The 22135-nt window shown below is 43.6% G+C and overlaps 1 protein-coding gene across 1 annotated transcript in view; it reads left to right on the forward strand.

Annotated features, from left to right (window-relative positions):
* Window positions 1-22135, forward strand: part of LOC114562045 (cadherin-2-like) — a 107857-nt gene that overhangs the window by 73165 nt on the left and 12557 nt on the right. Inside the window, 9 exon segments of the mRNA XM_028588290.1 lie at window positions 3520-3664; window positions 3764-3936; window positions 5616-5753; window positions 6616-6801; window positions 8068-8321; window positions 10616-10758; window positions 12593-12826; window positions 14528-14761; window positions 21792-21931. Coding sequence (XP_028444091.1) covers window positions 3520-3664; window positions 3764-3936; window positions 5616-5753; window positions 6616-6801; window positions 8068-8321; window positions 10616-10758; window positions 12593-12826; window positions 14528-14761; window positions 21792-21931 — 1647 coding nt within the window.

The raw sequence follows: 22135 nt of genomic DNA on the forward strand, positions 1-22135 counted from the left end.
TAAAATTGGGTCTAAAAATGAGCACCCATGTTAGAGAACAGCAGGGACCTGGGAGTGATGTAAGGCCAGCTGCACACAACTGTCACAGTTTTTCACTTTGACATTTTGGGAAATTCTCTCAATTCGCTTTCTTCCTAAGAGTGAGATGAGAAGATCAATACCATACCATAGGGCTGTGCAATTAATCGAAATTTAATCGTGATTATGATTTTGGCTCCCAACGATCACAAAAACAGAATAATCGAGGAAAACAATTATTTAGCTCATTACGTTTTGCAAGTAAACTCTTATTTTCTCTTGTGTTCTGAATTAAAAAATAAAAGTTTAAATAGGAAAAGTATTAAGGGAAATTTCACAGCTGTAGGTGTTTTTTTAATGTTGAATTATTTAACTTTTTCCACTGTTTTTTTTTTAAGCTCAATAATTGCAACATCTTTCCAGAAGTCAACGAGCAATCGTGTTAAATTATCGTGATTTCAATATTTACCAAAATAATCGTGATTATATTTTTTTCCATAATCGAGCAGCCCTACCATACCATAATCACATGAGTTTCATGTTTCAAGAGAAGCTGGAGGCAGCAAAAAAATTAAACTATTTAAAAATGGCAGTTTTATTCAGGACCCCACCACTCCGTCGCTAGCAATGATGACGCAGTGATTAGTGACGATTCTCTCCGACCAATAAGCAGGCTGCAGGTTTTCACGTCACCTTTTGGTATCGCCTCAGCTCGCTTGGAACTTTGACAGAGGTGATACTAAAAAAAAGTACCTGTTGGCAGGTACCAGGGACTTTTTTTTCGTAATGGAAAACCAAAAAAAGGCGAGTGGAAGCGAGGCGAGGCGAGTCGAGCAGGTACCATGTAATGGAAAAACGCCATAAGTGGGTAAAGGCAAATAATAGAACAGTTACAACAGTCTGGTAGGTTCAGAAAAGTACATCTCTTTACTGTAACGCAGCCTTTCAAACCAGGAAAAGACAACACGTGTGCCATATTACAATATCCAAAATCTAAGACGATATCTAGGCTCATATCACGATATCGATATAATATCGATATATTGCCCGGCTCTACTGTGATTGGTTTGTTCGGCCGTGGCTTGGTAGCATTGCATTCCCCGACTCATTTCCTGGTTCTCCTTCTCCATAAACAACATGAAATCAAGGAGACGGTTAACTTTTCCTGCTCCAGATTTCCCACCGTGGTCAGAAAGAACAGAGGAGACACTTTGTTCCTCTCACTATGACTCTAGAGTCACTACTCGATCTGAAGATAATCACCGCTCGCTCTACCCCCCACACACACACACACACACACACACACACACCCGGCTCTGTTATTCTCTTCAAGAGATCGACGCACACACCAACCCACAAGTATAAACTTCAGGCCACTTACATAGGCTACGGTGAAAGATATGCGCGGAGCCTCCGCAGAAGCATTAATTACGCTTTAAACTTTGTACAGTCTATTTACCGAAAGTACATTTCATATCATATTATCTCCTTGCTTCCCTTGCCGGGTGAATCTGCCTCAGCGCCGTGGTCGCGTGTCATGCCCCCGTTTTTATTTTCCCCCTGCGCTGTCACTCTCTGCAGGATATGTTCTCTCTCATGCAAAGAGATGAAGAGGAAAGTCTTTCAAAGAAGACTCATGGTGTTTGCTCACTATATCTATTACAACCACACACACACACACCTCTGAAGGCAGAGTCTAACCTTTTGATCTGTAGGAACGCACACACACACACACACACACACACAGCTCACACAGGGGAGAGGGAAGCTGCAGTCGCAGCAGGGTGATTTGCATTTAAGCTGTCTGATGAATATTCATGTGATTGGATGTAGTTGTCAGAGCTGGGGGCTGGGATTGGCCGGCATGTTTATTCATGAGGGAGACTTTGGCTCTTTGAGAGCCTCAATACACATGATCCATACGCTGTGAATGAAGCACTTATCCACGGTCCAAGACCATTTAATGCCAACAATGTTTATTTTTTCCATCCTAGAGAATTTTCCATTCATCAAACAATACATTGACATATTCCATTATATAAAAATAAACAGGGAAGATGACTAATACTAGCCAGAGAACAAAATAAAAAACAAAAACAAAGGGCAGCAACATCTGCAACCACGTGTGTCCTAGTTTGTTTACGCAAATGGGACAGATCAGCAATAAATGCATGAGTGTATAGTTCCAGGCCGGGACAATCGTTTACATATAGTCTATTAATGGGTACCAGGTTTTGTAAAATGTGCTGAAAACACACGCAGTGCGGCTCGCTGAAATGCTCCTGTGTTTCAGGCCGGGAAGTAATCGGGCCTTAAAAGTTCGGCCCGACAAGGCCTGAGCCCGACAGAATTTCGGCCCAAGCCCGACAAGTACATTTTGATTGACAGCTTTATAAAAGCCCGAACCCGTTTACCGTTTTTATTCAAATGTGCGCACGCACACAGCTCTTTTGCCTTTTGTCAAGAATGAGTTATTTATAAATTTTTTAACATCATTTTTTCATGACTAACATAGGCTATAGGCCATTTGGAAGTTGGAACAAAGAAATAAAATAAGTCCTCCAGAGGCCAGCCTCCGTTTCACCTCCTCAGCATCCATTTTCGCGCTAATCGAAACGCATCACCTGACCGCTCATTTACCGCGCAACCCGGAGTGCAAGCCCGAGCCCGTGTTAAATGATAGAAATTATGACCGAACCCGTCGAGTCCCGTCATGTTCGGGCAAATTATCTTCAGCCATAGGAAGAAGTAGTTTGTAACATTGATTAACGTGTCTCAGGAGTCAAAGGAATCTGTTTACTAATTGGCTGCGGGTATTCTCTAGCCGCAATTGGCCACCAAAAGTTAAACCATGCCCAACTTTAAGTCCGTACACATTCGCTGAGCGCGGAGTGGCTTCCGCAGCGTTCCATAGACATTGCATGGCAGCTCGCCACAGAACGCACTTGGTGGTTTTTCGGCATTAAGGAAGACACATTTAAACTGAAGTGCTTCTGCGTCTTTAGACAGTTGCTTGCAGCTAAATATTGATTGCAATATTTTACGATCCACGTACTGTATATTTGTTGGTTTACTATGAAATGTACAGTATACATTTAAGGCCCCCAGAGGATAATCCTACTTTGGTGGTCCCCTGACTTTCCTGAATAATCCAAATATTGTAGTTTATGACAGAATACCTGCATAACTACTGCAGTCTCAGCTGTCCTTAATGCTTAAGCTTATTGTAAACATTACCTGTTAAACATAGTGTTATTATCATTTAGCTCGAAACTGCCTCAAAGAGCTGCTAGCATATATATATATATATATATATATATATATATATATATATATATATATATATATATATATATATATATATATATAGCAGCGCTAGATATATGACAATTTCTTAGTTGCTGAGTAAGAATAAAGTTTGCTTTGTACAGTTTAATAAACCAGTTTAAAGCAGTGATCATGTGTGTGTGTGTGTGTGTGTGTGTGTGTGTTTGTTAACAGTTGCGAGCCCACGCGGTGGACCTGAATGGTAATCAGGTGGAGAACCCCATCGACATCGTTATTAACGTCATCGACCAGAACGACAACAGACCAGAGTTCACACACACCGTCTTCAACGGCTCTGTACCTGAGGGATCCAAGCCTGGTACACACACGCGCACGCACGCACGCACACACACACACACACACACACACACACACACACACGCATATCTTTGTTGACTCACTGTGTGTTTCCCTGCAGGATCCTTTGTGATGACGGTGACAGCAGTGGACAAAGATGATCCAAAAACTGCTAACGGGATGCTGCGATACAAGATCGCCTCCCAGAATCCCCAGAGTCCCTCCTCCAACATGTTCACCATAAACAACAAGACTGGTGACATCATCACTGTGGCAGCAGGCCTTGATCGAGAGGTGTGTGTGTGTGCGTGTGCGTGTGCGTGCGTATGTCTTGCGTGGCAGCTGTCTGTCCAGCCTGCTGTGTAGAGACAGCTTGGAGCTGTTTTCTCTACTCTGTTCCATCATGCTATTTGCAAGACAGATTATGTTCTGAAGGATTTGTTAATCAGCTCTCTTTAGATAGCTGTGTGCGTTTCTGAAAATCTAAATCTTTACATTCTCAACGCACAATTAGACTTAGTCACTTGTGTCCATATATTCCTTAAACATGGTGCAGTTTAATCCTTGAAAGATAACTCCTTCATCTTTTTGACCAAAAGTCCACTCACTAACCTTTTATACAGCAGGTAGTCATATATGTGATGTATACTCGCTATAAAGACACAGCTAGTTAGTGCACTGTAGCTTTAGTTAAGATCATTTCCTAAAACTACTTTTTCTAAGGTCCGAAATGGAGTTTAGGGCGTGTCCAAGTCCACTTTTGCTCGTTTGACGGTTGAAAAAAAGGGTCCGTGCGCCGGGCGTTCTAAAGGGTTGTACTTAGTGTCGTCATTAACTCATAGGTGTGTTTTCAGCATAACATGCAATAAACCAATCAGAATATCATCTCCCATTCCCTTTAAAAGCCAGGCGCGTTTGGACCTTGGCGCATTCCTATTATGATGGCGCGTTTAACGCATTGCATTTGCATCTATTTTAAAGGGAATGGGAGATGACACTCTGATTGGTTTATTACATGTTACACCCAAAAGACACCTATGAATTACCGGGAAATTGACAACTGCGTCGGGCTTCGCGCTGCGCTACACCCGGTGCAAGATAGGGCCCTTCTCAGAACGAGAGTCTCAGAGAACGAGACGTTGGGATCGATAGGGGGGGCGAAACGTTGGCGTCAGTGTCAGAAGTGTTTCCAAATGACTCCTGTTTAGGGGTTCGAAAATGCCAGAGCAGGGGGAATGAGAGGGGGGGAACGCCAGAGCAGGGGGAATGAGAGGGGGGAAGGCCAGAGTAGGGGGAATGAGAGGGGGAAACGTAGCAAAAGATATTCCTTTTTAAACCCAAACATAGCAGTGGAGATGTAGCCTGAGCAAATGTATTCTGCTGATGAAGACCATGTGATACAGTGAAGGGTCAAGAAGGAGCTGTCAACCTCAGTTGTAATTAATCTGAATCATTGTTTAAGTTATGTTGACTTTGTTGTTGTAATTAAGGTCTGAACAATACCTTAAAAAACCTTTTTTAATTTTAGAAAAGTAAGCATTACTTTTGGCCTGGGACACTACGTTAAAGTCTATGTACCTGTAATTATATCCTATATAATTAAAATCTACCTATATAATCTAGATTTTTGATTTTCTTTTGCCATGGAAATGATACTATAAAGTCATTAATAAAATTGTGCAGACCCCCCGGTTAAATCCATCACTCATTAGCTCTCTGATGACTGACTCCTCAGCTGTATTGGTGCTTTGACAGAAAAACTTTACACTTTGGTCAAATGTCTTTAATTAGATATATATCTAACTATGATATGTGCTGCAATCTTTAAACTGTGTCTTATTATTATTATTGTTATTATTATATGTTAAACATCCATCCAAATAGTAATATAATCATAATCATTTCGAAGAAGGCTCAAACGGTCCATATGTGCAGCTGTTGAGCATATTTTTGTTGTCTGTGTGTGTTTGCAGAAAGTCACCCAGTACACCCTGATCATCATGGCCACGGACATGGAGGGGAACCCCACCTACGGCCTGTCCAACACCGCCACCACCGTCATCAGGGTCACTGATGTCAACGACAACCCCCCAGAATTCACCACGGACACAGTAGGTCCACGCACACACACACACACACACACACACACACACACACTCACTCACTCACTCACTCACTCACCTCTCTCTCTCTCTCTCTCTCTCTCTCTCTCTCTCTCTCTCTCTCTCTCTCTCTCACACACACTCACAAACACACACACTCACTCTCACACTCTCTCTCTCTCTCTCTCTCTCTCTCTCACTCACACACACACACACACACACACAATAAGACACAAACACACACATAACAAAACAAAGAAATAGACAGGCACATAGGGAACCAGAGCCAGCACATGCTTTAGTGATGAAATCATTTTGTGTGTGTGTGTGTGTGTGTGTGTGTGTGTGTGTGTGTTTGTACCACCAACATAACCAGCATCTAACCTGTGTTCAGTACACAGCAATGTTCAATTTGAATTTTTTTGTTGTTGTTTTTTGATGTTGTGATATAGGTCTTAAATTCCATTCACAGTGGTCTTAAAAAGGTCTTAAATTTCACTTGGTGAAACCTGCAGAAAATCTGACTCACAAAATGTAATGTAATAGCTCTAAACAGCAAACGACGGGCGAGGCGCTGTAACTCTCTGAGCTTTTCTTGGCAGTAGCAGACGGTGCAGGAATGAAATGCCAAATAAAACGCCCATTCTGTTTGTCTGTCTCAGTAAGACTGAGCAGGTTGGACAGGACGAAGCAGGGTTTGTGGGAAACATGGTCGTTATTTTTTGCGAAACAGAAGCACTCATCTCCACTTTGGTCACACGTTTGTTTACAGTCATCGTACCCAGGTGTTAACGCACTGGCCCTGACACATGGGTGTTAATGCTGCAGAAGAAATGCCTTCAACAGGTCTGTCTTTTTGTCCGTCTTCCAGTTCTTCGGTGAGGTTCATGAGAACAGGGTGAATGTGATCGTCGCTAACCTGACTGTGACTGACAAGGACCAGCCTCACACTTCAGCCTGGAGCGCTGTGTACCGCATCATCGCTGGAGACCCCACTGGACGCTTCTCCATCCCCACGGACCCCACCACCAACGAGGGCCTGCTCACTGTGGTCAAGGTGGGATTGGGTCTACACACACACACACACACACACACACACACATATAGGGTGCGATTTGCTGGTGGGGATGCGTGGGATGTCCCCCTTTCTGGCTATATATCCTGCCTCTGCTGAATATTTTTTTATCCCCAGTAAGTGGGGACAAAATTTAGCCTGGCTCCGCCCTCCTACGTACTTCCGCTCAATTTTCATTTTCCTTGGGTACGCCGTCTGGGTTTAGCGGTACATTTGCGTGTTTTCTCCGGTCAAATCTTTACCGGTCCAATCAGCGAACAGAGGGAGTGGCCGAGAACGATGACGTTCCGTAATGGCGACGGAGAAAGATGCGAGCGAAGCCATTCGGTCCGTTGTGGCAACACTGCCGAATACCCAGAAGTTAAAGCCCGAGCGAGAACAATCATTGCTGAGTTTTAGTCGGTGGCCATGCGGCGATGCCAGTTAAGTTTAGGCACCAAAATGACTAGTTAAGTTTAGGAAAAAGATGGTGGTTTGGATCAAACACTCCCGAGGAACGAACAAACGTTTCCAGGGTGAAAGTATTTTGTTTTCGCAGCGAAGTGAACTTAGGCCTTAGGGAATGACATGCAGCAAATGGCCGCTGCGTCAAAGACTGAGCCTTAGTACATGGGGCGCACGCTCAATCCAGGTGTCCCACAGCAAGCATGTTTTTAATCCTACATACAGTTGGACAGGACATGTATGTCCCACACTGGGGCGGTGTCATCTCTGCCAGTGGCTCCTCTTCATCATGATCAGAAGCACAGCAGTTGGTGTTTCTGTTGACAGCACTGACAAACAAAGCATTTCATTGCCTCACTGTGTTTCAAGAACGAAGAGAGTCAATAATTGGATGTTTACTGTCATTCTGTGAGTTAGGTTAGACCGCTGTTGCTCACAGCATGATGGTGAACATCCAAAGTGTTGGAGATGTGCTGCTTCCCACGGACTACAGTAAGAGGCTACTACCTGCAGCTTTCTCTTGCAACAATTATTTTGACGGATACATTACATTTACTGTGGCTGCTTCACGTTAAAATCCACACGCAGCAGCGGTAGGAAATGTCTGCTTGCATTAGTGCGGTATGATGCTGTAGGAGAGTGAACAGTATTTTTTACAAGTGCAAATGTTAACATAAAAGTGCAGACATTCACATCATATTCTACAAGTGCTCAGATCAAGTCTACAAGCTCTCGCATTTTGCGCCATATTTACCTTCATATGTTTGTACATCCAGTGTGTCATGTCCCTGATATCCCGTCCAGCCCGTAGACTTTGAGCTGAGCCGCTCCTTTATGCTGACGGTGGAGGCGGAGAACGAGGTCCCGCTGGCCCGTGGCATCCACCTGCCTCGCCAGTCCACAGCCACCGTCTCCGTACGCATCCTGGACATCAACGAGAGTCCGGAGTTCAGCCCCAATCCCAAGTCCATCAAACTGGAAGAGGGTCTGCCTGCAGGCTCTCTGCTCACCACCTTCACTGCCCAGGACCCCGACCGCTTCATGAGACAAACTGTCCGGTAAGACACGCGCTTTTTTTCAAGACACAATTTTTTACAATTTCTCTATTGATTTCTTGACTTGACGTTAAATTTCTTTGGAGTGTCCTTATTAAGACAACTTGACATTAAACAGGATGACATTATGTCAAGTTGTCATGACAAAGACATCCTCTGGTAATGTCATCCTGGTTAATGTCAAGTTGTCATGACCAAGACAACCCAAACAATGTCAACTTGTCATGACAAAAAACGAATGACACGTTTATGACACGTTCATGACCGTTTAATGTCAAGTTGTCTTAATAAGGACACTCCAAAGAAATTTAACGTCAAGTTGTCACGACAAATACATCTTCTGGTAATGTCATCCTGGTTAATGTCAAGTTGTCATTACAAAGACATCCCAAACAAATGTAATGTCAACTTGTCATGACCAAGACAACTTCTAGTAATGTCACTTTGATTAATGTCAACTTGTCATAATCAAGACAACCCGAACAATGTCAACTTGTCATGACAAAAAACGAATGACACGTTTATAAAGTTTATGACACGTTCATGACCGTTTAATGTCAAGTTGTCTTAATAAGGACACTCCAAAGAAATTTAACGTCAAGTTGTCACGACAAATACATCTTCTGGTAATGTCATCCTGGTTAATGTCAAGTTGTCATTACAAAGACATCCCAAACAAATGTAATGTCAACTTGTCATGACCAAGACAACTTCTGGTAATGTCACTTTGATTAATGTCAACTTGTCATAATCAAGACAACCCAAACAATGTCAACTTGTCATGACAAAAACCGAATGACACTTAATGACAGAAGTCATAAATGTTTATGACACGTTCATGACAGTGTCATGTCATAGTTATGACAGTGTCATGTCACGATTATGTTGATACCTTCAAGTAAAGTGTTACCAATTTCTTGCACTCACAGGTAGTACATTACAACTTTAGTTTAACCCTCTGAGGATGAAGGACATACTAGCAGCGTCCAAACCATGACAGCACTCAATATTACAAAATTTCATTTCAGACATATTTTTACTATTTTCACCATATTTTACAGTACTTTGTGAACCGAAGACTTGTGACTGGTCAACTCATTTCCATCACCAAAACAGTTTGTTCAACACATCATAAGTTAAAGTTTGTTTTCAAAAGAGAGTTGAGGAATTTCAAAAAGCGAACATCAACGTTTTAGCTTTAGTGTCAAATTATCTCTTCACACATTGCTTTGGACGTCACTATAAGGTAGGCTGAGTTTGTTGTGTGACGTGTGACCCAACAAACCCACAACAAAGTTTCTCTCTCAACATCTATCAGTAACCAAATTCAACAACACAATTTAATTTGGTGTGTAGGGTGAATGTTTGCCTTCTCAATTAGCCACGGCGGCATGCTGTTCTCTGTGGCAGCCCCATTTTGAGATAAAAGCTAAAGGGATTTTATTTTTTTATTTTTTTTTGTACAAACATCTCGACTGGAGGAAATGTGCAGCACTTAGCCAACAGCTCGACAACAACCAGAGCAGAGCTCCTGCAGGACTCTGCTTTCTGTCCCCATCCTTCTCTATTTTACATCCCTCTATTTGTTTCTAAATGTAGTGCTGAAGACTCTGTAGCCTAGCAACAGCCAATGATGGACGCACACTGTGTTCACAAAAACATGTGTACGCGTGCGGCGCGCACAAACATGAAGCGAGTGTATTGCGGGCCAGGGAGAGCATTTCGGTTTATGATTTTTCTTTTTTTGTTGCTTTGTATTCCGTAGTTGGCGCTGCTCCTTTTATACTCTTTCTCTCAGCAATTAAAAATATAACAAATGGACAATATTCCCTATTTATGGGTGGTTTACACTGGCCTATTGGCAGCTCTCTTGCCTGTTGTTACAGCAATGCAGATGTAGGAGGATAAGTACATTCTGTTGAATAAATACATTTCCTCAGCAAGTGACAGGGATTTGAAGCTTCAGTCTGCTTATGGGTTGTTTACAAGTACTAGAACACATTACACGTAACACATTTTGACTGACAAATACATTTTATGATGTAATTTTTCCAATCTGTTAAAGGTAGAATCATTTCCAGTGAGAATAAATGCATGAATTGTGGTTGCCTTATGAGAGTGCCGCAGCCTCTATATATCAGCTCCCCAGTAGCTGCTTGGCCTGCAGCCAGGGGAGCAGATAAAGAAGCCTCTCTGTGCTGGTTCGTCATGCAGTCTCCCTCTCTCTCTCTCTCTCTCTCTCTCTCTCTCTCTCTCTCTCTCTCTCTCTCTCTCTCTCTCTCTCTCTCTGAACCCAGGTACTCCAAGATGTACGACCCTGCTAACTGGCTGGAGATTGACCCGGTTAACGGTCGGATTTCCACCATCGCCGTCCTTGACCGAGAGTCTCCCTACGTCAAGAACAACCTCTACAACGTTACATTCATGGCTTCTGATAACGGTGAAACACCAGGGCTGCACTGCTGTCCTGTAGTAACCCTCCCCCCCCCAACACACACACACACACACACACACACACACAGTGGGGGATCATGTTCACCGTGCCTCAATGCTCCTTCGACAATTGCAGTGGTGCTGGTTTTACTGTCCAGCTTCTGCAGAGTATCTGAAGTGTTACTTGGAAACATTAGTTATATAGTGAAGCTATAAACTAATCTTCACTACACACACACACACACACACACACACACACACACACACACTACACTTCTATTGAAAATAGTGAGCTACATTGCTAGCTACTCAGAAAAAGTAGCTTAAAGTTGGTAACTTTCATGAAAAATAGGCTTTTGTCATATTTGCTCAAGCTGTCACTATATCCTGACAGTACTACATGAGACAGATGATCGGTCTCCTTCGATCAAACTGTCAAACTAGGCAGCACTGATCAAAAATTGCCTATTTCTTGCTTCAAAAGTTTTTCTGAAACATATTTTAGTGTTTAGCTGTAAAATGAGAAAGATTACTCCTGCTGTTCGGTCAGTGGGCGGTGCATGGTTTTTGGCTCGACTCGATCCCAAATGTCTCGCATGGTTATCGGCAATTCGCTGACTTACTGTGACTTGCAGAGGAGCTCTCTGTCAAACATGCAGAAGAGAAGACAGGAGCTGTGCTCTTAAGTACCACAATTTGGCACGATTGATTTAACGTGAATTGGTACCCAGTAGTTCCAACGTAATGCGGCCGGTACAGAGTACAGACTTGGGTACCCAAGCTTTCTGATAGATTTGGTTCTTTCCCAGTTGAATATACTGTAGCATATTTAGGCTGGGTTTGTGCCAACATGTCAGGATTCCAGCCACTTATTTCATGTAATGGGAAGAGGAAGACTTCCTTCTGAAGACAACAGATTGTACTGTCCACCTTTAATTACATTCCAATGCTTTACTCCCCGTGATCAAATGTGATCAGGGAGACTTGTAGTATTGCATAGACAGTTCTTTGGACACAGTAGTCCCATTGATTTCTAATGGAGATGTTTTTCTGCCTATTTAGTACATCATTCCCAAAGAAATGCCCTTGTCCTGATCACAACTGCACTTTGTAGCCATAGAAAAGAGGATTCTCTGTTCAAAGTGGAACAATTGTTCAAGAGGAATGTCATTCAGCAGCAGCAGCCGCTCCATCCGTCCACTCTACCCGGCTCCCTCTCCATACAGAGACCCCGCTGTGCTCCGAGCTTCCTGCTAACTCAATGTCTTAGCACATTTCTGCCCTTGTCGAGCACACAAGGACTGCAAGGAGCTCACTGATAAAAAAAAAAAAAAAAACTCAAACATAAGGACAAACACACGCAAGCTTGTGCAAGAGGTTACAGTGTTTCCACGTTCACCATATGTGCACCGGTCAGCTCCTATTACTGAGCATACTGTAGTTTATACTGTCTCCATGAAGAATACAGAGGGCATGCATTCATTTCAGATACGTGATGCAGTAGCAGTAGTGTGTGCATAGTATACTCTGCAGTTGTAGTTAACCAGCTTTGTGCATTCTTTTTCAATAACTACATCGTCGATTATCCAAAAATCTACTGGGAATGATTTTGCTGTATAGGTTGTGCATTCTGACTTGAGGCATTATGAAACAGAATATTTATTGAAAGGATAAGGCTGGGGATATTCTATTTATGTTTGGTATGGTCAACAAATCCAGTGAAAAGACTCAAACCAATGTGTTGGTGTCTCTCAATACTTTCCGACTTCCCTACAGAGGAATGTCAATCTTTGATGCCCGCACACAGTACAACAATAACAACATCCTGATTGTGTGTCCAGGCATCCCGCCTGCCAGCGGGACAGGCACCCTTCAGATGTACCTGCTGGACATAAATGACAACGCGCCTCACGTGTTCCCCCCTGAGGTGGAGATGTGTGAGAGGCCAGATCCAAACGGCATCAACATCACAGCCAGTGACCCCGACCTGACGCCTAACGCGGGACCCTTCGCCTTCGAGCTGGCCAATCGTCCTTCGGACGTACGCCGCAACTGGACGCTCACTCGCCTCAATGGTCAGTATGAGATCATGATCATGTGTCCGAAAAATGATCCATTGTTTTGATGAAACTTTTTTTTAAAAACACCGAAACTTTATTCTTAATTCTTCACATACACACAGTACAATGTAGTGACATTTAATTACTGCATTTAACCCATCCTTTTTTTTTTTTTTTTTTTTTACGATGTTTTTTGGGCATTTTAGGCCTGTATTTCTATAGGACAGCTTAGACTTGAAAAGGGAGAGATAAGGGGAATGACATGCAGCAAAGGGCCGCAGGTCGGAGTTGAACCCCATAAACGCGCCCATAAACCTCTATTTATTCTACCAACTGAGCTAACCAGGCGCCCTAACCCATCCCAAGTATAAGGAGCAGTGGGCAGCTATACTTGCAGAACCCAGGGAGCAACTTTGGGTTCCGTGTCTAGCTCCGGGACACTTGTGGCCCGGAGGAGCCTGGGATCAAACCGCCAATCTTGCGGTTGAGGGGCAACCTCGCTACCTCCGAGCCACAAGCCACCCTAAGACCCTTGGACATGACTGCAAGGAGATGGGAGTTATTTGAGACCTGACTCTGAACACTTGACATGAGAACTTCCGGTGTCACGCTTTTATCCATAAAAAAAGCCTTATTTATTGAATAGGTCGTTGTAATAAAGGACATGGTCTCAAAAAAAAAAAAAAAAAACGGCTGCTAAAACTGTTTGAAAATGAAATGTTTAAGTTCTGTGTCAGTGTCAGGACATTCTGACTTGCAATTTGCTCATACGGACTTGTGAATTGACTGGAGTCTTACGATGATGTCGATTTACAGAAGACAATATATATAATATTCCAAACTCAAAGTCCAATTCCTGGCTCATTTCAGAGCTTACAGCCTTGCTCAGAGAATGGGGACTGGCTCAGTTTTCATCACGTGGTGTAAATACGGCTCTTCCAACGGGTGGTCATATATGGGTGGAGATGGTAACTCCTGTCTCTGGTGTCAGCTGTGAATGTCCTCCGGTCACCGCTGACTCCTGTTGTATTTCTTATATGAGATGTCATACAGTACTCAGTGGGGCATCATAAGGATGCAGCAGAACTCTAGAAAGGTATAGAAAGTTTTTTAAGTGCTGATGCCTGGTGACTGTTGCACAATGTTGCACCAGCCTCTAATCTAAGTAATTATCATCCTCCACTCCTTATACCCATTTGCCCATCAGATCTGCTGCACCTACCCGATCCTCCTGACAAGAAAATTATCCGCATTCTCCTCTTGATTAAAGCCACGTTACAAGGTCTATCTTGGCCTGTTGAACTCGCTGGGCATCAGGTGTATTTTGTGGCAGTAGCTATTTAGAAATATATTGTATTCTCCTTTTTACTTAAGTAGTTTTTGGAAGTCACCTCACAGTAACTGATAGTTTTGTGTGAGGTCAGGCAGGTGTAATGTTTGGGCAAAGCTTCTCTTTCTGTGTCTGATTCGACTTTAATTGGTATCCTAAATAAATATGCAGAACTCTTCTATCAATCAGTGATAGTCTGTTGAAATGCTTTTTGCAATGCCAAGAACCCCCAGCTGCTCCAGTGACAGCCATTAGCAGTACCGGGGCAGCTCCCAGTGTAATTGAGTGGAAGTGTATGTCCAAGGATGAAGTCCGTACGTGAGGAATTACCACGCAACACTTGCTTATCAATTTCTCCATCTATCTGCCCTTCCATCACACTCCAGGCGAGCACACCCAGCTCCGACTGAGGATCGGCTCCCTGGCCAGTGGGATCTACGAGGTACCCATCATGATCACAGACTCTGGCAACCTGCCCATGTCCAACACGTCCTATCTGAGAGTCAAGGTCTGCCAGTGTGATCACCATGGAGACTGCGTGGACATGGAGCGAATCATCGCCGCTGGACTGGGCACCGGAGCCATCATTGGCATCCTCATCTGTATCATCATACTGTTAGGTGAGGCTCCCTCACACATGCGCGCGCGCACACACACACACACACACACACACACACACACACACACACACACACACAGACACACACAGACACACACTACACTTCTATTGAAAATAGAGAGCTGCATTACTAGCTACTCAGAAAATGTGTTGCTGTAGGACTTAGTAGACCTTGAATTTCAACAGTATAAAATATCAACATAAAAGTATGAAGAAATGATAAAAGGATTTTCTGCTTACTCTACCTGAAAGAAAATGTGAATAAAATGTGTATAAAATTTTAAAGCTGACATCTGAAGCTTTCAAAACTTTGTGAAATGACATTACATCAGTTGTTGTGGCAGGCTGTGGGAAGACATAACCTGACTCCGCCAGATGGATTGCTTCGCATTTGCTCGGCATATCCATCTGGGAACTTAACGTTGGAGAACTTTTGGGAAGGGGCGAAAATACTGGTTAGCTGACTGGATAAACCATCTGTCTATCACCACCTATGTTGGTGATAGACGGGCCGAATCAACCAATCAGATCAACGAAGCGTATGAAAATACAACCACAAGCCCGCCCCTGCTGCTGCAGGCAAAGCATAGCTCGTTAGCTCAGCATGCAAGCAACATGTCGGTAAAGGAGATTTGCCGTTTGTGTAATGAGAATTTAGGAATAAAAGTCACCATTTCAGGTTCCCGGACCATATTCCAAAAGAAGGATCCAAGAGAAAAAAGCATTAGCGAGCAACTAACAGAATTAGGGCTACCGCTGTTTGAAAATACTGGTTAGCTGATTGGATAAACCATCTGTGTATCACCACCTAAACCCGCCTCAAAACCAACGGCAATTGGTCGGTCGTTTGGCAAACGGCTCCAAATTTTCTCTGCCTCAAGATGCCAGACTGATCTGCGAGTGGAGAACTGGAGCTCGAGAGATCAGGACGGTCTCACGAGGCTAGGGAAGACATGCTCTACCTAGTGTGAATCTACTAGGCTGAAAACTGATTGAAAATGTACATGGAGATGGACAAAACAATAGAGACACCTCTAACACACACTAACTTCAGCCTGAAAAATGAGTACACAGTAGATTCAACAAACACTGAGTTTAGTGAAAATTAGTGATGGCCTAATGAAGCCTCATAAAGCTTCATGAAGCATGTTCCTTATTCCTCTGATCCCACTAGGTGGCGCTCCCTGTACAGCAAAGGGTTGAAAGCACACTGAATTGTCATTCCTTGAGCCTTTTTCTTTAAAGCAAGAGTGCCATCTAGTGGGGTCGAAAAATAAATAAAATGGTTCATGAAGCTTCATGGAGCTTCCTTTGAACATCACTAGCGAAAACCCTAACGCAGCCAGTGGGCTCCTAACCTAATCTTGCCCCAGGGGCCCCGGAATACATTACTTCAGCCATGCCCACCTCTCGTACCACATCTATTGTTTGCATTGAAAGGAGCAGAAATCCCCAGTTTTGTTCTATTTGCAGCTGCCGCCAGCAGCTAGTATCAGTCAGTGTGAGTGGAGCTTGTTTGGTAAAGCATAGGTTTGCCATGGCAGAGTTCCCGGGCTCTAATCCCAAGCGTGAATATCAAGCTGGTTGCAATTTTTCATAAATTGTGTGCTTAGCACTTCATGTGTTTTGACACTGTGCATAGCCCTTTTGAGCTTCTTCCCCCACTATAATGCTACAAGGTGACGGGAGTGGACAAACAAAGCTTACTGAGTGCTCAGCTGGAGTAATAATAAATGATTATATCAAGTAATAGTGCACATTACTGTATCAGACATTAGATTTAAAGTGCATCAGCAATGAGCAAAACTTTTTTTTCAACTTCAGCCCCAGCCTGCTGCATGCAATGATTGCATCACGTATTTAAAACAGGGGAGAGAAATTACGATGGTGCTCTTACTCATACAGGGTTTCCTCTAGCGGGTGCTTTTTGAGATTAAATCAAAATGGTTGTTTAGACCGTTAATAAAAATATCTTGATCAGCTGGACTTTTTAATAAACCGACCCAGTGCTCGAGCTCTGCAGGCTGCAGTGAGCCGTGCAGCAGGCAACACTTGGGACTAGAGAAGCCAAACTGAAATCTCCTGTATTTATTTTAACTGCCAGTTCCATTGGCCATTGGAATACCTCAAGTTGTGCAAGAAATGTACACTTCATTCAAATGATTGTGATGTCATTTTTGAGCACAAGCCGTGGGATGGTGATGAAGTCCAACCGTACCCATAGTAGGCAAATGAAAAGGAATTACAGCTACAAGCTACAAGTTAGTGTGGGTGGAATCTCATGTTTCCCACAGTCAGAGTACAATGAAAGAAGTTGGTGTCACAGTGAAATAAAATGACGGATAGAAGTCAAAAGGACAATTTAAATAAAAGTGCTGAAGGAGTTTGAGTGTAAATGCCAACTTAAGCGGGCTTCATACTTTCCTGGGAAATGGCAATTCATCTATGACATGTCCTCTGGCTGCCCAACGAATTTCACAAAGGCTTGGTAAATTACTACTTTAAAAATAAAAAAGCAATATTTACAGTAGCAATATTGTGTTACAGGCCTGAAATTCTGATCAGATCAAAATGTCTTGTTCAGGTCTCAAGAAGTTAACCTGATGCGCCAGATGGTTTGTTACACAGAACCATCTGAGAAGCCGTCATTGGAAACTTTTTGGACAAGGGCAGAAGAAAAACAGTTATACCTGGCAGGTGATTGGACCCCTTCCTCCTTCTAAATATGGTTACTTCCACAAAAAGTCCACAAACCAATGGGTGATGTCACGGTGGCTTCGTCCACTTCTTTCATGCAGTCTTTTATAAGTACAACCTTAGACTGGATCAACCTATTCAAGCGTGGAAGGTTTTAATTAGCTTTACACTTTTTGCGAGTGATGGGAATGATTCATTTCACTACTTGGCAGTGTTTGAAAGACTTCTCTGTTGGGCTTACATTTTCGTTGAAGTGTTTTTTAGACCTGCAATGCAGAGCTTTTGTCTCCCCCCCCCCTCCGGCAGTGAGAGTAATTATACAAACACTGTATGCCTGCAGGTGAGCTTGCTGCCCCCCAACACCCCAGAGGGACAGGCAGACATGAAAAGGCCAAGTGATGGAGTCCTTAGATGTCACTAGTATTTTAAAAATGTCAACCTGTCCAAGACAGAAACTTTTATTGGATGCTTCTTATACTGCTACGTTTTGGTTTATAAAAGGAATATCTTTTGCTACGTTTCCCCCTCTCGTTCCCCCTGCTCTGGCGTTTCCGAGACCCTAAACCGGAGACATTTGGAAACACTAACATTATCAGCTGTGTAAAATGTTGGACATTTTAGTTTATGGAAAGTTTGGGAAGAGGACAGAAAGAGGAAAGACAGCAGTAGTAATAGGCCACCGGCCCTTGGCCTGGTCACCTTAAAGCAGGGGTCTCAAACTCGCAAATGATAGTTTGTGGCCCCCGCTTTAATATGAAAGTTTAATGTTAGTGCGGCCCGCGAGTGTGATATGTATGGTACTTTACAGTGTTGTGTGCGGAGCTGAACGAACCTACCAATCACAGTGGGGTATATGGCTCTCGGGGGCGGGACATCGGCCGGGCTTGAAGCAAGCAGAGAAACGTTCCTCAATGAGTGAAAGTTACAGCAGCGTTGCCATGGAGTGTTTTCTTCTGTGCCTGCTGGTTGCCTCGTTTCTATTGGGCACATGCGGACATTTGTCCCAGCGCGCTGCGTTCACAACCCTTCACTTATTTTAAGTTGCTGCCTAGCTGGACATTATACGTATATATGTATATAAATGGATATAACCGGGGGTTAAATTGGGCCGGGGCTCTCCGGGGCTCGGCCCCGGCACATAAGCCTGCTCGTTTGTCCGGATGTGCCTGCTTGCAGTCTAAATATGTCACAAAAAATTTGATGAAAGTGATGCTTTTGAAAACATGATATTTGAATGATGATGATACATTAATATATGACATTTTTTTTTAAATGGCATGTCTATTTTGTCTCGGCGGAGCTGAGATGAGAACAATCAGAACACGGCAACAACCCTCCCAGAACTGCAGACATTTCACCACCGCGGGTCAACCACATAAGTGTGTCCTCATAAGTGTCTCCGTCGGTAGGACTAACAGATAAAATGCCTTCTCCTAAAGCTAAAAACCCCGTTCGCAGCGGTGGAAGCCCGGTGCTCGGAAGCTCCAACGGCCGCTACGAGTTCATGTCGCTGACCAAGCCGTTGAACCGGTCCTCGCTGTCGCATCTCCGCCAGCGGTAGGGCTCCGAGCCGGCCACGGCTCGCCTCCGAGCATCGGAGAGCCCCACTCGGTGTGCGCGCGCGCGCGCGTGTGCGTGTGTGTGTGTGTGTGTGTGTGTGTGTGTGTGTGTGTGTGTGTGTGTGTGTGTGTGTGTGTGTGTATGTAAGTAAAGAGAGAGAATGGGAGAAGAAGTTTGTGTGAGGTGGACCTGGTCACCACAGACCCAAATCTTCTCAGCTGTTGCTACTGTCATATGCTGCACTCTCTTCATGTGGCACATTATGTTTGGCACATTGTATGGGTCACTTCTTATATCATAACAAGGTAATACAATGTGTAATCAACTGATGACTAATTAACAGTAATGCAAATGCTAAATGCCCTAATACCTGTTGATGCTACAACAATGCAGAGTATAGGCTCTTAACGTTGCAGTTTTGCACATATCATGCAAGACTCAATTTCTCCATTTCTTTGCACTAAACTCTCCAGAAACTGCCATTTAACGGTTTATTTTTAAAAAACCTTTAAAATAAACCTAGCCTAGAATAGGCTATATATATATATATATATATATATATATATATAGTTATACATACACATCAATGGCGCTTAGAGAGTTAATATGAGGTCTCTCTCTCTGACAAAGTAAATCAAAGTGATGCATATACGCGGCGGGATAAACGAATATAACTAATAAAAATAAAGAGATTTGAGAAGATTGGAATTTTTTTAACAAAGCTTTTCTTGTGGAAAACCTGATGCGGCCCAGCCTCACCCAGACTGCCTTCAGCGGCCCCCAGGTAAATTGAGTTTGAGACCCCTGCCTTAAAGGTCCCATGGCATGAAAACATCAATATGACTTCCCCCAGCCTGCCTATGTTTTTTTTTTGCTTCACCCATTGCTGGTAGTTGCCGTGGTAACGTTAGTAGCTTAGTCTCAGAGAACTAGACGTCATGACCCAAGTAGAGGGCGAAACGTTGGCGTCGGTGTTACCAAAGGTCACCGTTTGCGGCCGTCGAGACTGCAACACAACCCCGCAGATTCCAAACCAAAACGGGTCAGAAGTGTCTCCAAATGTCTCCGGTTTTAGGGGCTCGGAAACGCCAGAGCAGGGGGAATGAGAGGGGGAAATGCCAGAGCAGGGGGAATGAGAGGGGGAAATGCCAGAGCAGGGGGAATGAGAGGGGGAAACGTAGCAAAAGATAATTTGTTTTTAAACAAAAACGTAGCAATGTAAATGTAGCCTTTAATAGACTAGATATGTTGTCTGCGTTGTCTCTTTAAAAGCCATCCCTGTTGGTTTCACTGAGATGGTGACAAGCCATTTTTCAAACCCCCTCTCTAGGGTTTAAATTGTCCTCACTTGGAATTTCACTCAGCATCCTAAAGCATTTTAGCCCTTGCAGTTACAGCAGTGTACAAACACATGCACACCCGCAGCTTCTCAGTCTCATAAATCCACCCAGATTAATACGATCAAAAGATTCACATCAAGTGTATTAACCCACCAGTTGTCTCAAAATAAGAACTGTGTGATTCTGTCCTTCCTTAAAATACTTAGTCCCATATGAGGGGATTTCAGTTGGTGTTTGATATTGAACTATCAGAGATGCTCAAGTCCCTCATCTAGAGTCCAAGTCGAGTCTCAAGTCTCTGGTGGTTATATTGAGTGTTGTAGTCTCTCCACCCAGGCTGCTCAGAACACTGCAGAGCTATATGAAGGAATTTAAAGCATTGCAGCCGGCGGGATTTAAATGATTCATAAATCTACTACCACAAGTTTGGTAAACAAACAAACGTTCATTCATCTCTTCATAACGTCTAGTGAACGACAGTCGGAGTTTAACCTCCATAGGTCGCGGCTAAAGCAAGAAGCGAGCTAACGTTAGACGGCTAATGCTGCGCTAAATGGAATACGTTTTCAGGCGCCTGATAAAATCAGACGTAGAGCCAGATAACATGGTGCTTATTGAAATCTGCGGTTGATAACCATGGACCCACAGTGACTTGACTTGTCTTGGTGAACCCCAGACCTTTCCTCTATCTTTATACCAAATTTCCACTGTTACATTATCTCAAAATCAAACTGTATAATCGCTGTCTGTTTGGCCTTCGAATGAGCTTCCTAGTAAAGGCTAGACTGAAATTAGCTCTAATTATTGAGCTTTGCTGGTGACACTTTGACAAACTTGCACACAGATATTGCATAAAGTAAAAGATTGAATTCCACACTTTGTATTTTGTACTGTGGTGCCAAGGCTCTAAGAACAGTCCAGTGTTGTTTCTTTCCTTTAGTGAGGTGCACAGAACGTTTTGAGCCTTCCTCTTCCTTTGTGTTGGCGTTCTAAACTCCGGTGGATTTCTGAGGACTATGGTAAGCTGCTCCTCAGATCTCTGCAGGGTAAATCCAGACAGCTAGCTAGACTATCTGTCCAATCTGAGTTTTCTGTTGCACGACTAAAACAACTTTTAAACCACACGTTCCACCAAAACAACTTCCTTTCCGAGGCTATTTTGCAGAGGCACTGTGACTCCATCCGGCGCTTAGTGGCGTCCAAGACGATTGTGATTGGTTTAAAGAAATGCCAATAAACCAGAGCGCCTGGGAGGTAACGGACATCCGGCCAAAATGAGGGACATGCGGCAGAATTTCCGCCGCGCCTGAACAATCCCGGAAATGCAGTGTTGTCGATAAATAGACTGTTCTCTCACTGGTGGTCCCTGGTGTTCAGTAAGCCTCACATCAGATAGTGTCCTTATATTCTTTTTTTGCGCCACTTGTCCTGCAGTGCTGGTGCTGCTGTTTGTGATGTGGATGAAGAGGAGGGACAAAGAGCGGCAGGCCAAGCAGCTCCTCATCGACCCAGAGGACGACGTCCGAGACAACATCCTGAAATATGATGAGGAGGGAGGGGGAGAGGAGGACCAGGTACACACACACACAAGCACTTGTGATTTTTATCTGTGAAAAGTGCTATGTAAGTAAACTTGACTTACTCATGCACACACACAGACACAGACACACGCATACACACACACACACACACACACACACACACACACGTACATGCATATGCACACACGTGCGCACACACACACACACACACACACACACACACACACACACACACAA

This window comes from Perca flavescens, chromosome 9, assembly GCF_004354835.1.
Source record: "Perca flavescens isolate YP-PL-M2 chromosome 9, PFLA_1.0, whole genome shotgun sequence".
Lineage (NCBI taxonomy): Eukaryota > Metazoa > Chordata > Actinopteri > Perciformes > Percidae > Perca > Perca flavescens.